General features: G+C 42.7%; 1 protein-coding gene across 1 annotated transcript in view; it reads right to left on the bottom strand.

Annotated features, from left to right (window-relative positions):
- PLEK (pleckstrin) overlaps nucleotides 1–15,914 on the bottom strand; it is a 71,021-nt gene that overhangs the window by 9,096 nt on the left and 46,011 nt on the right. Inside the window, exon 6 of the mRNA XM_040351265.1 lies at nucleotides 8,312–8,416. Within this exon, the coding sequence (XP_040207199.1) occupies nucleotides 8,312–8,416 (105 nt within the window). The remainder of the gene's footprint in view (nucleotides 1–8,311; nucleotides 8,417–15,914) is intronic.

The raw sequence follows: 15,914 nt of genomic DNA, 5'->3' as shown, positions 1-15,914 counted from the left end.
TGCAGAATTATTAGGCAAGTTGTATTTTTGAGGATTCATTTTATTATTGAACAACAACCATGTTCTCAATGAACCCAAAAAACTCATTAATATCAAAGCTGAATATTTTTGGAAGTAGTTTTTAGTTTGTTTTTAGTTTTAGCTATTTTAGGGGGATATCTGTGTGTGCAGGTGACTATTACTGTGCATAATTATTAGGCAACTTAACAAAAAAAATATATATACCCATTTCAATTATTTATTTTTACCAGTGAAACCAATATAACATCTCAACATTCACAAATATACATTTCTGACATTCAAAAACAAAACAAAAACAAATCAGTGACCGATATAGACACCTTTCTTTGCAAGGACACTCACAAGCCTGCCATCCATGGATTCTGTCAGTGTTTTGATCTGTTCACCATCAACATTTCGTGCAGCAGCAACCGCAGCCTCCCAGACACTGTTCAGAGAGGTGTACTGTTTTCCCTCCTTGTAAATCTCACATTTGATGATGGACCACAGGTTCTCAATGGGGTTCAGATCAGGTGAACAAGGAGGCCATGTCATTAGTTTTTCTTCTTTTATACCCTTTCTTGCCAGCCACGCTGTGGAGTACTTGGACGCGTGTGATGGAGCATTGTCCTGCATGAAAATCATGTTTTTCTTGAAGGATGCAGACTTTTTCCTGTACCACTGCTTGAAGAAGGTGTCTTCCAGAAACTGGCAGTAGGACTGGGAGTTGAGCTTGACTCCATCCTCAACCCGAAAAGGCCCCACAAGCTCATCTTTGATGATACCAGCCCAAACCAGTACTCCACCTCCACCTTGCTGGCGTCTGAGTCGGACTGGAGCTCTCTGCCCTTTACCAATCCAGCCACGGGCCCATCCATCTGGCCCATCAAGACTCACTCTCATTTCATCAGTCCATAAAACCTTAGAAAAATCAGTCTTGAGATATTTCTTGGCCCAGTCTTGACGTTTCAGCTTGTGTGTCTTGTTCAGTGGTGGTCGTCTTTCAGCCTTTCTTACCTTGGCCATGTCTCTGAGTATTGCACACCTTGTGCTTTTGGGCACTCCAGTGATGTTGCAGCTCTGAAATATGGCCAAACTGGTGGCAAGTGGCATCTTGGCAGCTGCACGCTTGACTTTTCTCAGTTCATGGGCAGTTATTTTGCGCCTTGGTTTTTCCACACGCTTGTTGCGACCCTGTTGACTATTTTGAATGAAACGCTTGATTGTTCGATGATCACGCTTCAGAAGCTTTGCAATTTTAAGAGTGCTGCATCCCTCTGCAAGATATCTCACTATTTTTTACTTTTCTGAGCCTGTCAAGTCCTTCTTTTGACCCATTTTGCCAAAGGAAAGGAAGTTGACTAATAATTATGCACACCTGATATAGGGTGTTGATGTCATTAGACCACACCCCTTCTCATTACAGAGATGCACATCACCTAATATGCTTAATTGGTAGTAGGCTTTCGAGCCTATACAGCTTGGTGTAAGACAACATGCATAAAGAGGATGATGTGGTCAAAATACTAATTTGCCTAATAATTCTGCACTCCCTGTATAGTTACACTAGCTGAATACCCGGCGTTGCCCGGTCTTCCTATCTTAACCTTTTGGGGAGGAAAATCATAGTAATATAAATATACCCATCTTTTATATAAGGGTGTAGGTAAGGGTTAATTTAACTGTCATATATTTTTATTTGGCATATAAGTAATATGTGTACCAGGTATTATTGAAATATCTCCAGGCGTACAGAAGTTATGTGGGAACATACATTTCCCATTGATTTGCATGGGACTTTAAACAAAAACCCAGACCCTCACAAATGGGGGTAGTTAAGGGATAAATTAACTATCCTATAGTTTAAGTGGACATATAAGTAACATGTGACCAAGTGTTATCGAAATATCTACAGCCGTTTGGAAGTTATGAAGTAACATGTATTTCCCATAGAGTTGAATGGGACTTTAAAGAAAAACCCCGACCATGGCAAATGGGGGTGGGTAAGGGTTAAACCACCTATCCTATGTTTGTTGCTGACATATAAGTAACATGTGTGCCAAGTTTCATGTTAATATCTTTAGCCGTTTGGACGTGATGCTGGAACATACATACATACATACACACACACACACGTTGAGTTTTATATATATAGATATACAGCTTTTCCTCTGCCACATGTCAATTTTTTATGGATTTTTTTATTTCGTTTTAGACATGCGTCACGTGCTTGCTCCTGAAGAGTGGTAATACCAAACCACGAAACGTGTCAAGAAAGTTATAAACAGTGGTTGTACCTATGTGTCCTTTATTATTATTTTTACTTTATGTCCTACTTAATTCTTATGGCTCCAAAATTGAGATGTTTACATTATACGTGCATGTGTACATATATGTAACTCTATGGGATATATACAAAACTCTATCAATCATTGTCCTTTTTAAGGTAATTATGGTTTATTTGTACCAATAAATATTTATATTTTTATTGATAGTTGTTTTCCAGAGACTGTGTGCTTCAAAAGTCCCAATTGTCCCCCTACCCTCTCCCTTTTTCCCTTTTTTCAATCCCCTATTTGTTACTAGTTAGGGATGGAGGTGCATGGTTCCCATTGGTCATGACCTCACATAAAGTCCCAATTTGTTGCTCTCTTTCTTTCAAGAAACTCACACGCAAAAAAATAAATCAGAAGATAAATACGTTTGGGTTCCTCTTTTCCTCTGCTTTCCATTGACTCGGGTATGTGAATACAGCAGGAAATCTTTATATTAGCAAGGGCTAAAGTAGAACTTCACTCAAAAAGTGAAATCCCACTGGTTCATGCCTTCCCCCTTCATAAGTCTGTAGTTAGAGTTTTTTTGGAGGGGGGGGTAGCGAAATGATCTCTTGAAGAGGAACTGTGCCTTTACTGCAAGGGTTAATTGCTTGTTTACGCCTATGGCAGATGTGGACAACAGTGGCCCTCCATCTGTTATGGAACTACATGTCCCATGAGGCATTGCAAGCATGACAGTTACAAGCATGACTCCCAGAGGCATGATGGGAATATTGACAGTTACTTACAAAGGCACTGCAACCCTCCACAACCCTGGAGAGTTGCAGTCGCCCACCCCTGGTCTAGGGAAACAAAAAAAGATTTACTCCTCCCAATAGCTATACCAGTCCCCACAGGTACTTCTTCCTTGGTATCCAGCGGTCTAGGGTCCTGACGTTAACAAGACCAAGGCAGGGTCCATAGAAGTCAGTCAGAAGTTTGTTTTTTAGTTCAACCCTCTGGTTAAATGAAAAAAAAACTTTAGGTGTGAACCCAGCTTTGGTAACGAATATAACAAAGGAAGTTGTTAGTAAAGGATAAACAGGTTTTAAACTCTGTCTGAAACAAGTGTTTCGTACTTCTGACAGTGAACACACAGAAACCCTGCTTTGTTTGTGGTTATGTGTGTACTAGGTGAACCACCTTTCGTGGGAGTCTGATCAGTACACAATATAAATATCTTCATGAAATGTTAGTGAAAGAGGAAGTGGTATGTGCCGACCACAATAGGGAGGTCCCAGCTCTCCTCTGTAAACTCCTACGTGTTCACCACGCTTTCTGTAATTTGTGTAACGCTGTAACTTCCTTTAGCACATCAAGTTTTTTTTGTTTGTTTTTTTTTAAACAAATCTAGGTAGTTATTCTGGTTAGGATGAAGGAAAAAAGCTGGGACAGCCGCACTCCAAAAAAACTCCTCCTTTAATTAAAAATCACAAAATACATGCCACAGCAAAAAACAGCACAACAAAAGAAAAGCTGACGTTTCGCACTATGCCTTAGTGCTTCTTCATAGCTACGTCAGAAACGTCAGGTTTTCTTTTGTTGTGCGGTTTTTTGCTGTGGCATGTATTTTGTGATTTTTAATTAAAGGAGGAGTTTTTTTGGAGTGCGGCTTTTTTCCTTCATCCTAACCTGCATTTTGATTGCACTGCCTGCACCCTTGGCTCGGACCACAGGAATTAGATTACCTGGTTCTCTTTGAGCGGTTACCCACTCTCTCATAGGTAGTTATTCTAGTTACTGTGTATATATATATATATATATATATATATATATATATATATATATATATATATATACAGTATCTCACAAAAATTAGTATACTCCTCCCATTTTTGTAATTATTTTATTCTATATTTTCATGTGACAACACTACTACAATGTAAATTAGTGAGTGTACAGTTTGTATAACAGTGTCAATTTGCTGTCCCCTTAAAATAACGCAACACACAGCCATTAATGTCTAAACCACTGGCAACAAATATGAGTACACCGCTAAGTGAAAATGTCCAAATTGGGCCCAATTAGCCATTTTCCCTCCCGGTGTTGAGTTATTTTGGAGGGGACAGCAAATTTACACTGTTATACAAGCTGCACACTTACTACTTTACAAAGTAGCAAAGTGTCAAATATATACAAAAATGTGAGGGGTGTACTCACTTTTGTGAGATACTGTATATATCTAAGATTCCTTTTTGAGTTATACACTTTAACCACTTCCCGACCCCCGCATGTACATATACGTCCACAATATGGCACGTACAGGCACATGGGCGTACACGTACGTCCTCGCCTATTAGCGGGTGGGGGGTCCGATCGGGACCCCCCCCGCTACATGCGGAGGTCGGGTCCGCTCGGGGAGCGATCCGGGACCACGGCGCGGCTATTTGTTTATAGCCGCTCCGTCGCGATCGCTCCCCGGAGCTGAAGAACGAGGAGAGCCGTGTGTAAACACGGCTTCCCCGTCCTTCACTATGGCGGCGCATCGATCGCGTCATTCCCTTTATAGGGAAGACACGATCGATGACGTCATTCCTACAGCCACACCCCCAAACAGTTGTAAACACATACTAGGTGCACCCTAACTCCTACAGCGCCACCTGTGGTTAACTCCCAAACTGCAACTGTCATTTTCACAATAAAGAATGCAATTTAAATGCATTTTTTGCTGTGAAAATGACAATGGTCCCAAAAATGTGTCAAAATTGTCCGAAGTGTCCGCCATAATGTCGCAGTCACGAAAAAAATTGCTGATCGCCGCCATTAGTAGTAAAAAAAAAAAAAAATGCAATAAAACTATCCCCTATTTTGTAAACACTATAAATTTTGCGCAAACCAATCGATAAACGCTTATTGCGATTTTTTTTACTAAAAATAGGTAGAAGAATACGTATCGGCCTAAACTGAGGAAAAAAAATGTTTTTATATATGTTTTTGGGGGATATTTATTACAGCAAAAAGTAAAAAATATTGCTTTTTTTTCAAAATTGTCGCTCTATTTTTGTTTATAGCGCAAAAACTAAAAACCGCAGATGTGATCAAATACCACCAAAAGAAAGCTCTATTTGTGGGGAAAAAAGGACGCCAATTTTGTTTGGGAGCCACGTCGCACGACCGCGCAATTGTCTGTTAAAGCGACGCAGTCCCGAACTGTAAAAACACCTTGGGTCTTTAGGCTGCATATTGGTCCGGGGCTTAAGTGGTTAATAGGACCCCTATATATTTGACCTGCATAAAAATGGATTGCAGGAACATGAGTAGTAGAGGGTAACAACAACTACGAAGCCTGTGGGTGGGGGAATATCTTATGCTGATACAGACATGCTTATTACTGTATTTGCTGGTGTATAAGACTACCTTTTACACTTAAAAAAACTGGCCAAAAAGCAGGGGTCGTCTTATACGCCGGGTCAGCTGCTCGGATGCCTGCTGGATGTGCGGTAATACTGTATGTAGCTTCGGCTACATACAGTATATACCAGTTAGCCAATCCCGGTGAGCAATGTATTCAAATTAATACAGAGCCTGCTCGATTGGCTTTGAGAGTCAGAGAGGCGTGGGCTGATGATGTTACAGCCTCTGCCAATCCAAGCAGGCTTTGTATTCATTAATAGAATACATTGCTCACTGTGATTGGCTCCAGCAAGAATGAAGAAAAATATGTCTCCAGAAGGAAGAAATATGAAGTGTTGGAAGCCTCGGAAAGGAGGTCGTCTTATACGGTGAGTACAGGCAAAAAATCTTAAAAAACTGTAAAATTAGGGGGTCGTCTTATACGCCCGGTCGCCTTATACACCGGCAAATACGGTACTTTCTTTCTACCGCACGATTGGAAATTCAATTATATTTTTTGACCCTGTATTGGTAGAAAAAAAACGAAAAAAAAAAGATGCCATGTATGAGGTTCTGGCCACTTCCAGGAGTGTCCGATGCTTGTGTCCCGCACACTGTGGTGTGGTTTTACAGAAATCAGCAGTAACATAGAGGTTGGTAGATGCCTAGAAATGCTGACTTCTGAAGACAATGATGGAGCCTGAAGAGTTGTAGACTGATGGGGGCTGATGGACAGATGGAGGCTATAGAGATGGAACAGAGGTAGGAGACATGGAACCCTTTCCTTGTAGAGTACCTTTCTTTAGGATTTTTACTACCTCACCGAGTTGCTTTAAATGTAACCTTGACTGTGCAATACATTTCTATAAAAGTTAGGTCGTATGTAAGCCAGTCTTTATTTAGATATCCACATATATTTAAATATAAGCATCACACCCCTTCTATCTGCTGAGCTCCAATAATTTACTTCTTAGCATTTTCTGAAGCTGACTGTTCTACTTGGTAAATCTTTATGGTTGTCAAAGTCCTTTTAAAATAGAATTAACTGTGATCTTGGGAAAGTCCAAGTCAAGTTTTTCTAGCCCCGAACAATGACTGGTATTTACATATAATAAGAGGCTGATGGGCTGCTCTGGAACATTATGAATAGCATTCTGAGTCTGGCTAAAATGGATTTTTATAAAACTCAGACAAAAGTTGACAATACAGATTAATAGATGATAGTGGCCATTAGATGTGAAACCAAAAAATTCTACACTTCCTAGTTATGCTAGCCATACACCAGTCGAAAAATCGTTCAAACACGTTTTCCAAAATCAAACACACGGTCGTAAGAGCAAACGATATTGCCATCATGTAATGACCGAATTTCGAACGATAAATCGTTCAATGGACATACATGAATCAGTTTCTTGTTCACCTTGTGCTTCTGGATCATATATATGCGCATTACCAACAATTCAGAAACACATTAACCTTTCAATTTATCCATCTAGTGTATGGACATCATAAGTTAAACACCAAAAATACAATTCTCTGCTAAGCACACCCTCCTGCCTACATTCCTAAACTAAGGGCAGATGGATTTCAGGAAGTAAATGTTACATTAATTGTCTGCCCTTACTTAAGATGGCTGCAGCTAGAAATACTAAGGTGTGAGACATGTATAGATAGGGGAGTTGGCTTTGAATATTAAAAATGAGGTTGATAGCATTTTCAGTCTGTGGTGCAAATCCACTGCAAAGAGGAGGTAAGTATAAGGCCTCGTACACACGACAGAGTTTCTCGGCAGAATTCAGCGAGAAACTCGGTCAGAGCCGGATTCTGCCGAGAAACTCTGTCGTCTGTACACTTTTGGCCCGATGGAGCCGCCGAGGAACTCGTCGAGAAAATAGAGAACATGTTCTCTATTTTCTCGTTGTTCTATGGGAGAAGGCGGCCCGCCGAGCTCCTCGGTGGCTTCATCCCTGAACTCGACGAGGAACTCGATGTGTTTGGCACGTCGAGTTCCTCTGTCGTGTGTACGAGGCCTAAAATGTTTATTATTTAAAAAAAAAAAAAAATTGCATCCGGACTGCAATTATGTGGTGTGAACCGGCCCTAAAGGTTACGGGTTCCTAGGCAATCCTGCAATATTTTGGTTCACCCATCAGTTCAATTGGGATGAACTCAAGAAACTCATTACGGCGGTCCTTTTAGTTCAACAAGCCATGACATATTTCCCTTCACAGCACACCTGTCTGGAAGTACTATTATGGGATTGGTTCCATCTCTCTCTCCCTCTCTCTCCACACCAGGGAGAAACCCTTGCATTACTGTGGGGAGTTACAAACAGAAGAACAGGAAGTGAGGATTTCTCAGAAAGAAATAAGGACATTAAAAAGCAAAATCGAAGGATGAGGTAATTGAAGGAGGACTGCACTAAGGTAAAGGAAGGTATTTAGGGAAAAAATGTTTTTCCTTTACAACCCCTTTAAGATCCTTCCACTATTAGCATAATATGCCCATACTTTATAGCAGCACAATTGGTCACGCCGACCAAAAGTCATGGGTGAGGTATGCCCTTACATACCAGTTGTTACATTTTCATATATTTGCTGCAATAACAAAGTATTTGGTTGTAATGGTTCTATTTCAGACTGTGTTCTATAAAATATACTGACCTGTTTCAGTAAACATCCTTGCTTGACAACTAGACCTCGAAATTCTTCTTTGAGAATTGCATCGTCATCACTAGAATTTTCTTCACAGAAGAATCCACTGTCTGGCTGCAGGGTAAGAACATACAGTAGATATTTAGGCAGAACCTTTTCTTTAGGTAAAGGGAATTTACACATGCACACGTGCCATCCAGCTGCAGTGCATCCCTCCTGGTGTAACATCCAGCCCCACAGCAGGAAGCTTATCAAATACTATGGCAGACTGTGGCTGGACGGGGCTGAATTCTATACCGTGTGGTACTGGCATTTAGGGCCCTGTGTGTTCAGGGACGAAAATCCGGAATGCAGATCTTCTGCATCAGAGCTGATGTGACATACAGGTACTTCAGATGAAGTTGAATCTGGTATTGTGACACAACAAAACATATGTATTTGTGCAGAAGTCATTGTTATTCTCCATTACTCTGGATAATTTTGTAGGAAAGAGTGGGACAGTGGTTCTGGGGAGAGTGATTGGTAGGGACACTATTTGGTGATATAGGGGATCTTTTTTTTGTCTCGGAAATATTCTTTAAAGCCACCTATTTTTTTTTTTCATGTTTCGATAGTGTAGGGAAGGGTAACACCTGTAACATCCTCCTAGGTAGGTTCCTAGGATATATATAGTTTGTTTTTTTCGTTCAGCCCGCTGGGTTGAACTAAAAAAAACTCACTGTGTTAACCAGGAATTAGATCCCATTCATATGTTCTAAATGGCCATGGAATGGCAAATATACCATGAATACTTACAGCCAGGATCAGCTACAGCCAGGATCCCAGATGTTCCAATTTTTGTCAGCTGCTCAGCCTGTTCACCTGAGTGATGAACTGAAATAAGCCACTGCTGTTAACATGTATCTGCTCATGCTGAGGCTAAACAGCAGGGACACTGTCTGGGCATTTTGCCAGGATGCTCTGGAAGGGGTTTGAACACCCCTGACCCCCCCCTTATCTACACCCCTGGGTAACTTGTTACTCCATGTGCAGAGTTCAATACTGGATCTAATATACTGTAGATCTGTAAAGTCAAACTTTTCTCTCTTTGAGTTCATCAAGTTTTAACCCGTGTTGAGCCTAGATGAAGAGCAATTGGTGCTGCCCCTGAAACACGTTGGATGTTTCTATTACTATTTTACCAACAATTGAAATGATCTCAGACCTTTTTATCTGCTTTTGGCCTGGCGCTCCTTTCTGTATTTCTATGTCTTGATAATGAAAATGTGACAGATGTTGTAAACCTTTCCCATTCAAACTAATTTTTTTTTTTTCCATAAACGTTTTTTTATTGATTGTTGTTTGTGTCCGTGTTGCATAGATTTTCCCATACTTCCTTTGTCCCAGGAAGGGGAGAATGGATAATGCAATGAGTAAATCGATTTTTTTTTATATGCTAATTTATTATTTTATATAATCAGGCCTGGACTGGGACAAAAATAGGCCCGGGCATTTTAGACTGACCAGCCCGGGGGGGGCGCTCGGCAAGGTTAATGATGGAATGTGGGGTGAGATAAAGAAATATAGATAGACAGAGAGAGAAAGAAAGAAAAATAGATACAAAGAAAGATAGATATAGATAGAAAGATAGAGATAGAAAGAAAGGAAGGTGGATAGATGGATAGATGGGAAGATAGATAAAGAAAGAAGGGAAGGAAGGAAGGAAGGAGGACGATAGACAGATAGATAGATAGATAGATAGATAGATAGATAGATAGATAGATAGATAGATAAAAGGGAGAGAGAAAGAAAGAAAAGTGAAGAGAGAGAGAGAGAAGGGAATGAAGGGCACCCCTACATCAGTGTACAGTACTCACTCAGAGGCAGGAGGGACTGACTGGATGGATGGATATCAGACTCCATCTTTCCTTTCTGTTTGGCTTTAGCTTAAATCTTCCCGCCCACATCCCTTAGGCAGCAGAACAGTGTCTGTCGGGGAGAGTGGGCGGGGCAGATACAGGAGAAGAGGAGGGGGAGGAATAGAAGCAGCTCCTCTCCTCTAACTGGTCGTGCGGGCATCAGGGGGAGGGGAGAAATGTCAGAGCTGGCTGTGATACGCCCAGCTCATCTCTCTCTGGGGGATCTCTGCTATTAGGTAAACTGGGTGTCCCCTCTCGGCCTGCAACCCCTTGGTACACCCCTGGGGAGAGGGCCGCCGCAGCCCACCGGGCATGTGCCCGGTTTGCCCTATGGCCAGTCCGGGCCTGTATATAATGTACAGGTATGGAATTTCTCATCAGTGTGGGACACCAAACTGAAATGAATATAGTCAACAACAGCTATTTGTAATGATTTCACATGTGCAATGTACAGCCTCTGAGAAAGGAAATTACTATTTATATTCTCCCTATAGTTAAAACTGTACAGCTGCAGATGTTATTTATGAGGTGTTAAAGTGTATCTAAACTCAAAAACAACTTTTTGATATTGCAACTAATACTGCGTACACATGGTCGGAATTTCCAATGAAAAAAGTCAGATGGACTTTTTTCATCGGAAATTCCGATCGTGTGTGGGCCCCATCAGACTTTTTTCCGTCGCTGTTTAGAAATAAAACATGTTTTATTTTTTTCCGATGGAAAAAGAAAATGATAAGAAATTCCTATTGTCTGTGTGCAACTCCGACGGAGAAAAAACCCATGCATGCTCAGAATCAAGTCGACGCATGCTCGGAATCATTGAACTAGTGTTTTACATCACCGTGTTTTGGACGGTCGGAATTTGATCTGACAGTGTGTATGCAAGAAAGCTTGAACGGAATTCCGACTAAAAATTTCATCGGATTTTAGGCCATTAGAAATTCCGATCGTGTGTAGAGTTCTTAAATGTGGTTAGCTTTAATTATTTTTTGTTTTTTCCTTTTATTTTTACACTTTCTTTCCCAGTATAACAACACTCACTCACCAGAGTGAGTATCTATGAAGAAGCAGCATTGTTACTGCTTGTTCCTGATTTGAACTTCAGAACACCTCCAACTCCTCATCTTTATAACAGTGAGGAGGTATTCTGTATTCTACAGAGACAACTGGCAATGATGTCAGTAGATAACAGTGTAGCACAGGCAGGGCCATCTTTAACGTGGGGCAAAAGGGGCAGCTGCCCAGAGCCAAGTCATTGTTGGGGGGGGGGGCCAAAGCAGCTGCCCCTTTAATACAGCGGTGCCGCCAGGGTTTTGTTTCAGCCGGAGTTCAGCCACCTCTGGCACTGCTGAGTTCTGTCACTTGTAAATACAGAAGCGCTGTCTCTGTATTTACAAGTGATAGCGTTCCTCTCCCTGCAGTTGCTCAAACCCCTCCCTCCTATACATCGATTTCTATGAGAGAGCAGAAGAGGAAGGGGTGGGGGAAGGTACACGAACCCTGAACGCTATAGGAGAGCAGAGGAGGGAGGGGCAGGGAATCTACACTGAGAGAAGCTCCTCCCAACTGGCAGCCTGCACAGACACACTGTTAGTACTCTGCAGATCCACTCTGAAATTCTCTAGGTGGTGGGAGAGGAACAAGGGGGGAGCTCTGAACTGGGTCAGCGAGCTTTGTACTGTGGAGATGGGGGTGTACACAGCACACCCCATACACAGGCACCCCTCAGCTTGGCACTCCATGCACAGCGCACCCCTCAATCCTGCACTCCATGCACAGTGCACCCCTCAACACTGCACAGCGCACCCCTCAGCCCTGCACTCCACACACAGAACACCCCTCAACCCTGCACTCCATGCACAGTGCACCCCTCAGGCCTGCATTTCGTGCACAGCACACCCCTCAGCCCTGCACCCCCCTCAGAGGGGGTTGTTAATCAGTTTCAGCTGTTTTGGTGTTAATGAAATATGGGCAAAAATGAGACGACCTCCAATCAGGAGTGGTTTTACAGGTGGAGGTCACTGACATTTTTGCTGACTGTTTTTTACTAGTTTTGCATTTGTCTAGGGTCAGTTTCACTACTGGTAACATGAGGCAATACCTGGACCCTATAGAGCAGGGGTAGGCAACCTCGGCCCTCCAGCTGTGGTGAAACTAAAAATCCCATCATGCCTCTGCCTCTAGGAGTCATGCCTGTGATTGTTAGGGTCTTGCAATGTTTCATGGGACTTGTAGTTTCAAAACAGCTGGAGGGCCGGGGTTGCCTACCCCTGCTATATAGGTTGCACAGACAGTCCAACTCCTCCAGTATGGCACATCAATATGTGCCATTGCCAGACAGTTTCTTGTGTCTCCCACATGGAGGAGATTCCAATAGACAGGCAGTTACTCTAGGAGAGCTGGACAGGGCCATAGAAGGTCCTTAACCCATCAGCAGGACCGGTATCTGCTCTTTTGTGCAAGGAGGAACAGGATGAGCACTGCCAGAGCCCTACAAAATGACCTCCAGCAGGCCTCTGGTGTGAATGTCTCTGACCAAACAATCAGAAACAGACTTCATGAGGGTGACCTGAAGGCCTGACGTCCTAGTGGGCACTGTGCTCATTGCCCGGTGCCATGGAGCTCAATTTGCATCTGCCATTGAACACCAGAATTGGCAGGTCCGCCACTGGTGCCCCATGCTTTTTTACAGATAAGAGCAGGTTCACCCTGAGCATATGTGACAGACGTGAAAGGATCTGGAGAAGCCACAGAGAACTTTATGCTGCCTGTAACATCGTTCAGCATGACGGGTTTGGTGACGGTTCAGTGATGGTCTGGGGAGGCATATCCATGGAGGGATGCACAGACCTCTACAGGCTACACAATGGCACCCTGACTGCCATTAGGTATCGGGATGAAATCCTTGGACCCATTGGCAGACCCATTCACTGGTGCAGTGGGTCCTGGGTTCCTCCTGGTGCACGACAATGTCTGACCTCATGTGGCGAGAGTATGCAGCCAGTTCCTGGAGGATGAAAGAACTGATGCCATTGAATGGTCCCCATGCTCGCCTGACCTAAATCCAATAGAACACCTATTGGACATTTATGTTTCGGTCCATCCGACGCCTCCAGGTTGCACCTCAGTCTGTTCAGGACCTCAGTAATGCAGATCTGGGAGGAAACACCCCAGGACACTATCTGTCGTCTCATTAGGAGCATACCACGACATTGTTAGGCATGCATACAAGCACGTGGGGGCCATACAAACTACTAAGTTCCATTTTGAGTTGCTGCAATGAAATTTCAGCAAAATGAACTACCCTGCTGCATCATTTTTTCACTTTGATTTTCAGGGAGTCATTGAATTCAGCCCTCTGTAGGTTGATAATTTTCAACAATGTGGCATCCTTTCATTCCTAATACATTACCAGGTCCATATCAGTATAGATATCCAGCATGAGATTTTTCCCAATTGAGATCGGATGTGTTTTCAAAGTGTTCCTTTAATTTTTTTGAGCAGTATATAAGGCAAATATGGACTGAAAATTATATTTAAATCTTTGAATACCCTAGTGGGTTGAATCTTCACATGGCTTGTAGCCAGAGACTATTAGCCAGATTCAGGTAGGGCGCCGCATCTTTAAGGCGGCGTAGCGTATCGTATTTACGCTACGCCGCCTTAAGTCAGAAAGGCAAGTACTGTATTCACAAAGCACTTGCCTCCTAACTTACAGCGGCGTAGCGTAAATGGGGCCGGCGTAATTCAAATGAGGATGGGGGGGGCGTGTTTTATGTAAATGTTTGGTGCCCCGACGTGATTGACGTTTTTTTACGAACGGGGCATGTGCCGTCCGTGTACATATCCCAGTGTGCATTGCTTCAAAGTACGCCGCAAGGACGTATTGGTTTTGACGTGAACGGAAATTACGTCCAGCCCCATTCACGGACGACTTACGCAAACAACGTAAAATTTTCAAATTTTGACGCGGGAACGACGGCCATACTTAACATTGACTAGGCCAGCTATTTGTTGGAATAACTTTACACCGGAAAACGCCTTACGTAAACGGCGTATCTTTACTGCGACGGGCGCACGTACGTTCGTAAATCGCGTATCTAGTCATTTGCATATTCTATGCCAAACTCAATGGAAGCGCCACCTAGCAGCCAGCGTAAATATTGCACCCTAAGATACGACGGTGCCGGCTGTCATATCTTAGCTAGGTTTAATTGTATCTCAGTTTGAGCATACACTTAAACTTACGACAGCTTAGATTCAGAGTTACGCCGGCGTATCTACTGATACGCCGGCGTAACCCTACCTGAATCTGGCTATATATGGTGATTTCTGCATCTTTTCTTGTGTGTCTTCCTCCTCCTCCAGGCATGACGGCTTTCAATTTCTTAAATCATTCCCAAATTTTGTATTTATTTTACGTCATTGAGAACCTGACAGCAAATGTGATACCTTCATCTTACTTTTTAATAGTTGTAGTACATAGAGTGAAACTTGGAATTCTGCCAGGGTCTTCTTACCATTGCAAGTGCCAATAAAAAAAAAAGGAAGGAAGTCTGCCAACTGCTTCTCAAATAAGAACCTCCAAGGGCAGGGGGATGGTCTTTAATGAGAAATAGAAATTGAAATTCCTGTGAAGAAATCTTTCTGGTATCTGTTAACTATGATGTGTTATACTTTTGCTGTACTGCCTCAGAGAACACGATAACTCCAGCCTCAAATTGTCCTGATTGTAGATCCGGTACAGTACTCGCAGAATCCCTGCCAGGACCTCTAGATCTTCTGCCAGGACTTCCAATGTTTCTTGTAGAATTCCTGCCAGGACTTCTACATTTTCTCACAAAGTCCTTACCACAACTTCCAGACTTCCATGAAACAACGGATATGACCTCTGAACAGAAGTGTATTTATGCTCCAGCCTCGGAAGGGACAGGTGCTGTGTCCTCTTGCCAGCTACCCTGCTTTGTGCAAAAGAGCTAAAGTACTGATTGCCTGTTTCGTTGCCGATCTGGATTAACCAGACCACTCTCTTGTCTGTCACTTGCCCAAGACCTCTCTCCTCCAACCTGGCCACTCTTTTTCCTGCTGCCTGACCATGACCTCTGACTAGGGTTGCCACCTCATCCCTTTAAAACAGAACACATATGAATTACACAGGTTCTGTGGCTGATTAAGGTGGTAATTGAACTCAAGTGGAGCCTTATCTAAATTAAATTAGCCTCAGAACCTGTGTAATTCATATGTGTTCTGTTTTAAAGGGATGAGGTGGCAACCCTACCTCTGACTGGATCTGACTATTCTTTTGCCTAATAGTGTAGAGTCTCCACACTGTAGCTGTTCTATTCAAACTACCCCTTTGTTGGGGCACCCCAGAGGGCCATGACCTGGTGGCAGTGTCCAGCAAAGTAAACTGGGACAGCTAGGGTTCTGGCTCCTCTCCACCTTTAGGAGTTCTGCTGAAGACTAGCTTTCATTTAGACTCTGCGCCTCAGAAGAGTCTGTCTCACTTGTCATCATAACAATATCTTGCACTTTATCTGTACTAATGTTTTTTCAGTAGCAGTCCAAAAGATAGCTTTCACTAAAGTTCGCAGTTTTTGCCTTTAACATTTTTTGAGTTCTTGTATTCTTGATTTTACTAAGTGTCAGAATGTGGGAGTCTGGCCAAAAGAAGATTTTTTCATTTATGATCCATAACCATATCTAGGGACATA

The sequence above is a fragment of the Rana temporaria genome, chromosome 4, assembly GCF_905171775.1.
Source record: "Rana temporaria chromosome 4, aRanTem1.1, whole genome shotgun sequence".
Lineage (NCBI taxonomy): Eukaryota > Metazoa > Chordata > Amphibia > Anura > Ranidae > Rana > Rana temporaria.
Note: the sequence above shows the minus strand (reverse complement) of the source record. Positions and strands in the feature narration are given on the sequence as shown.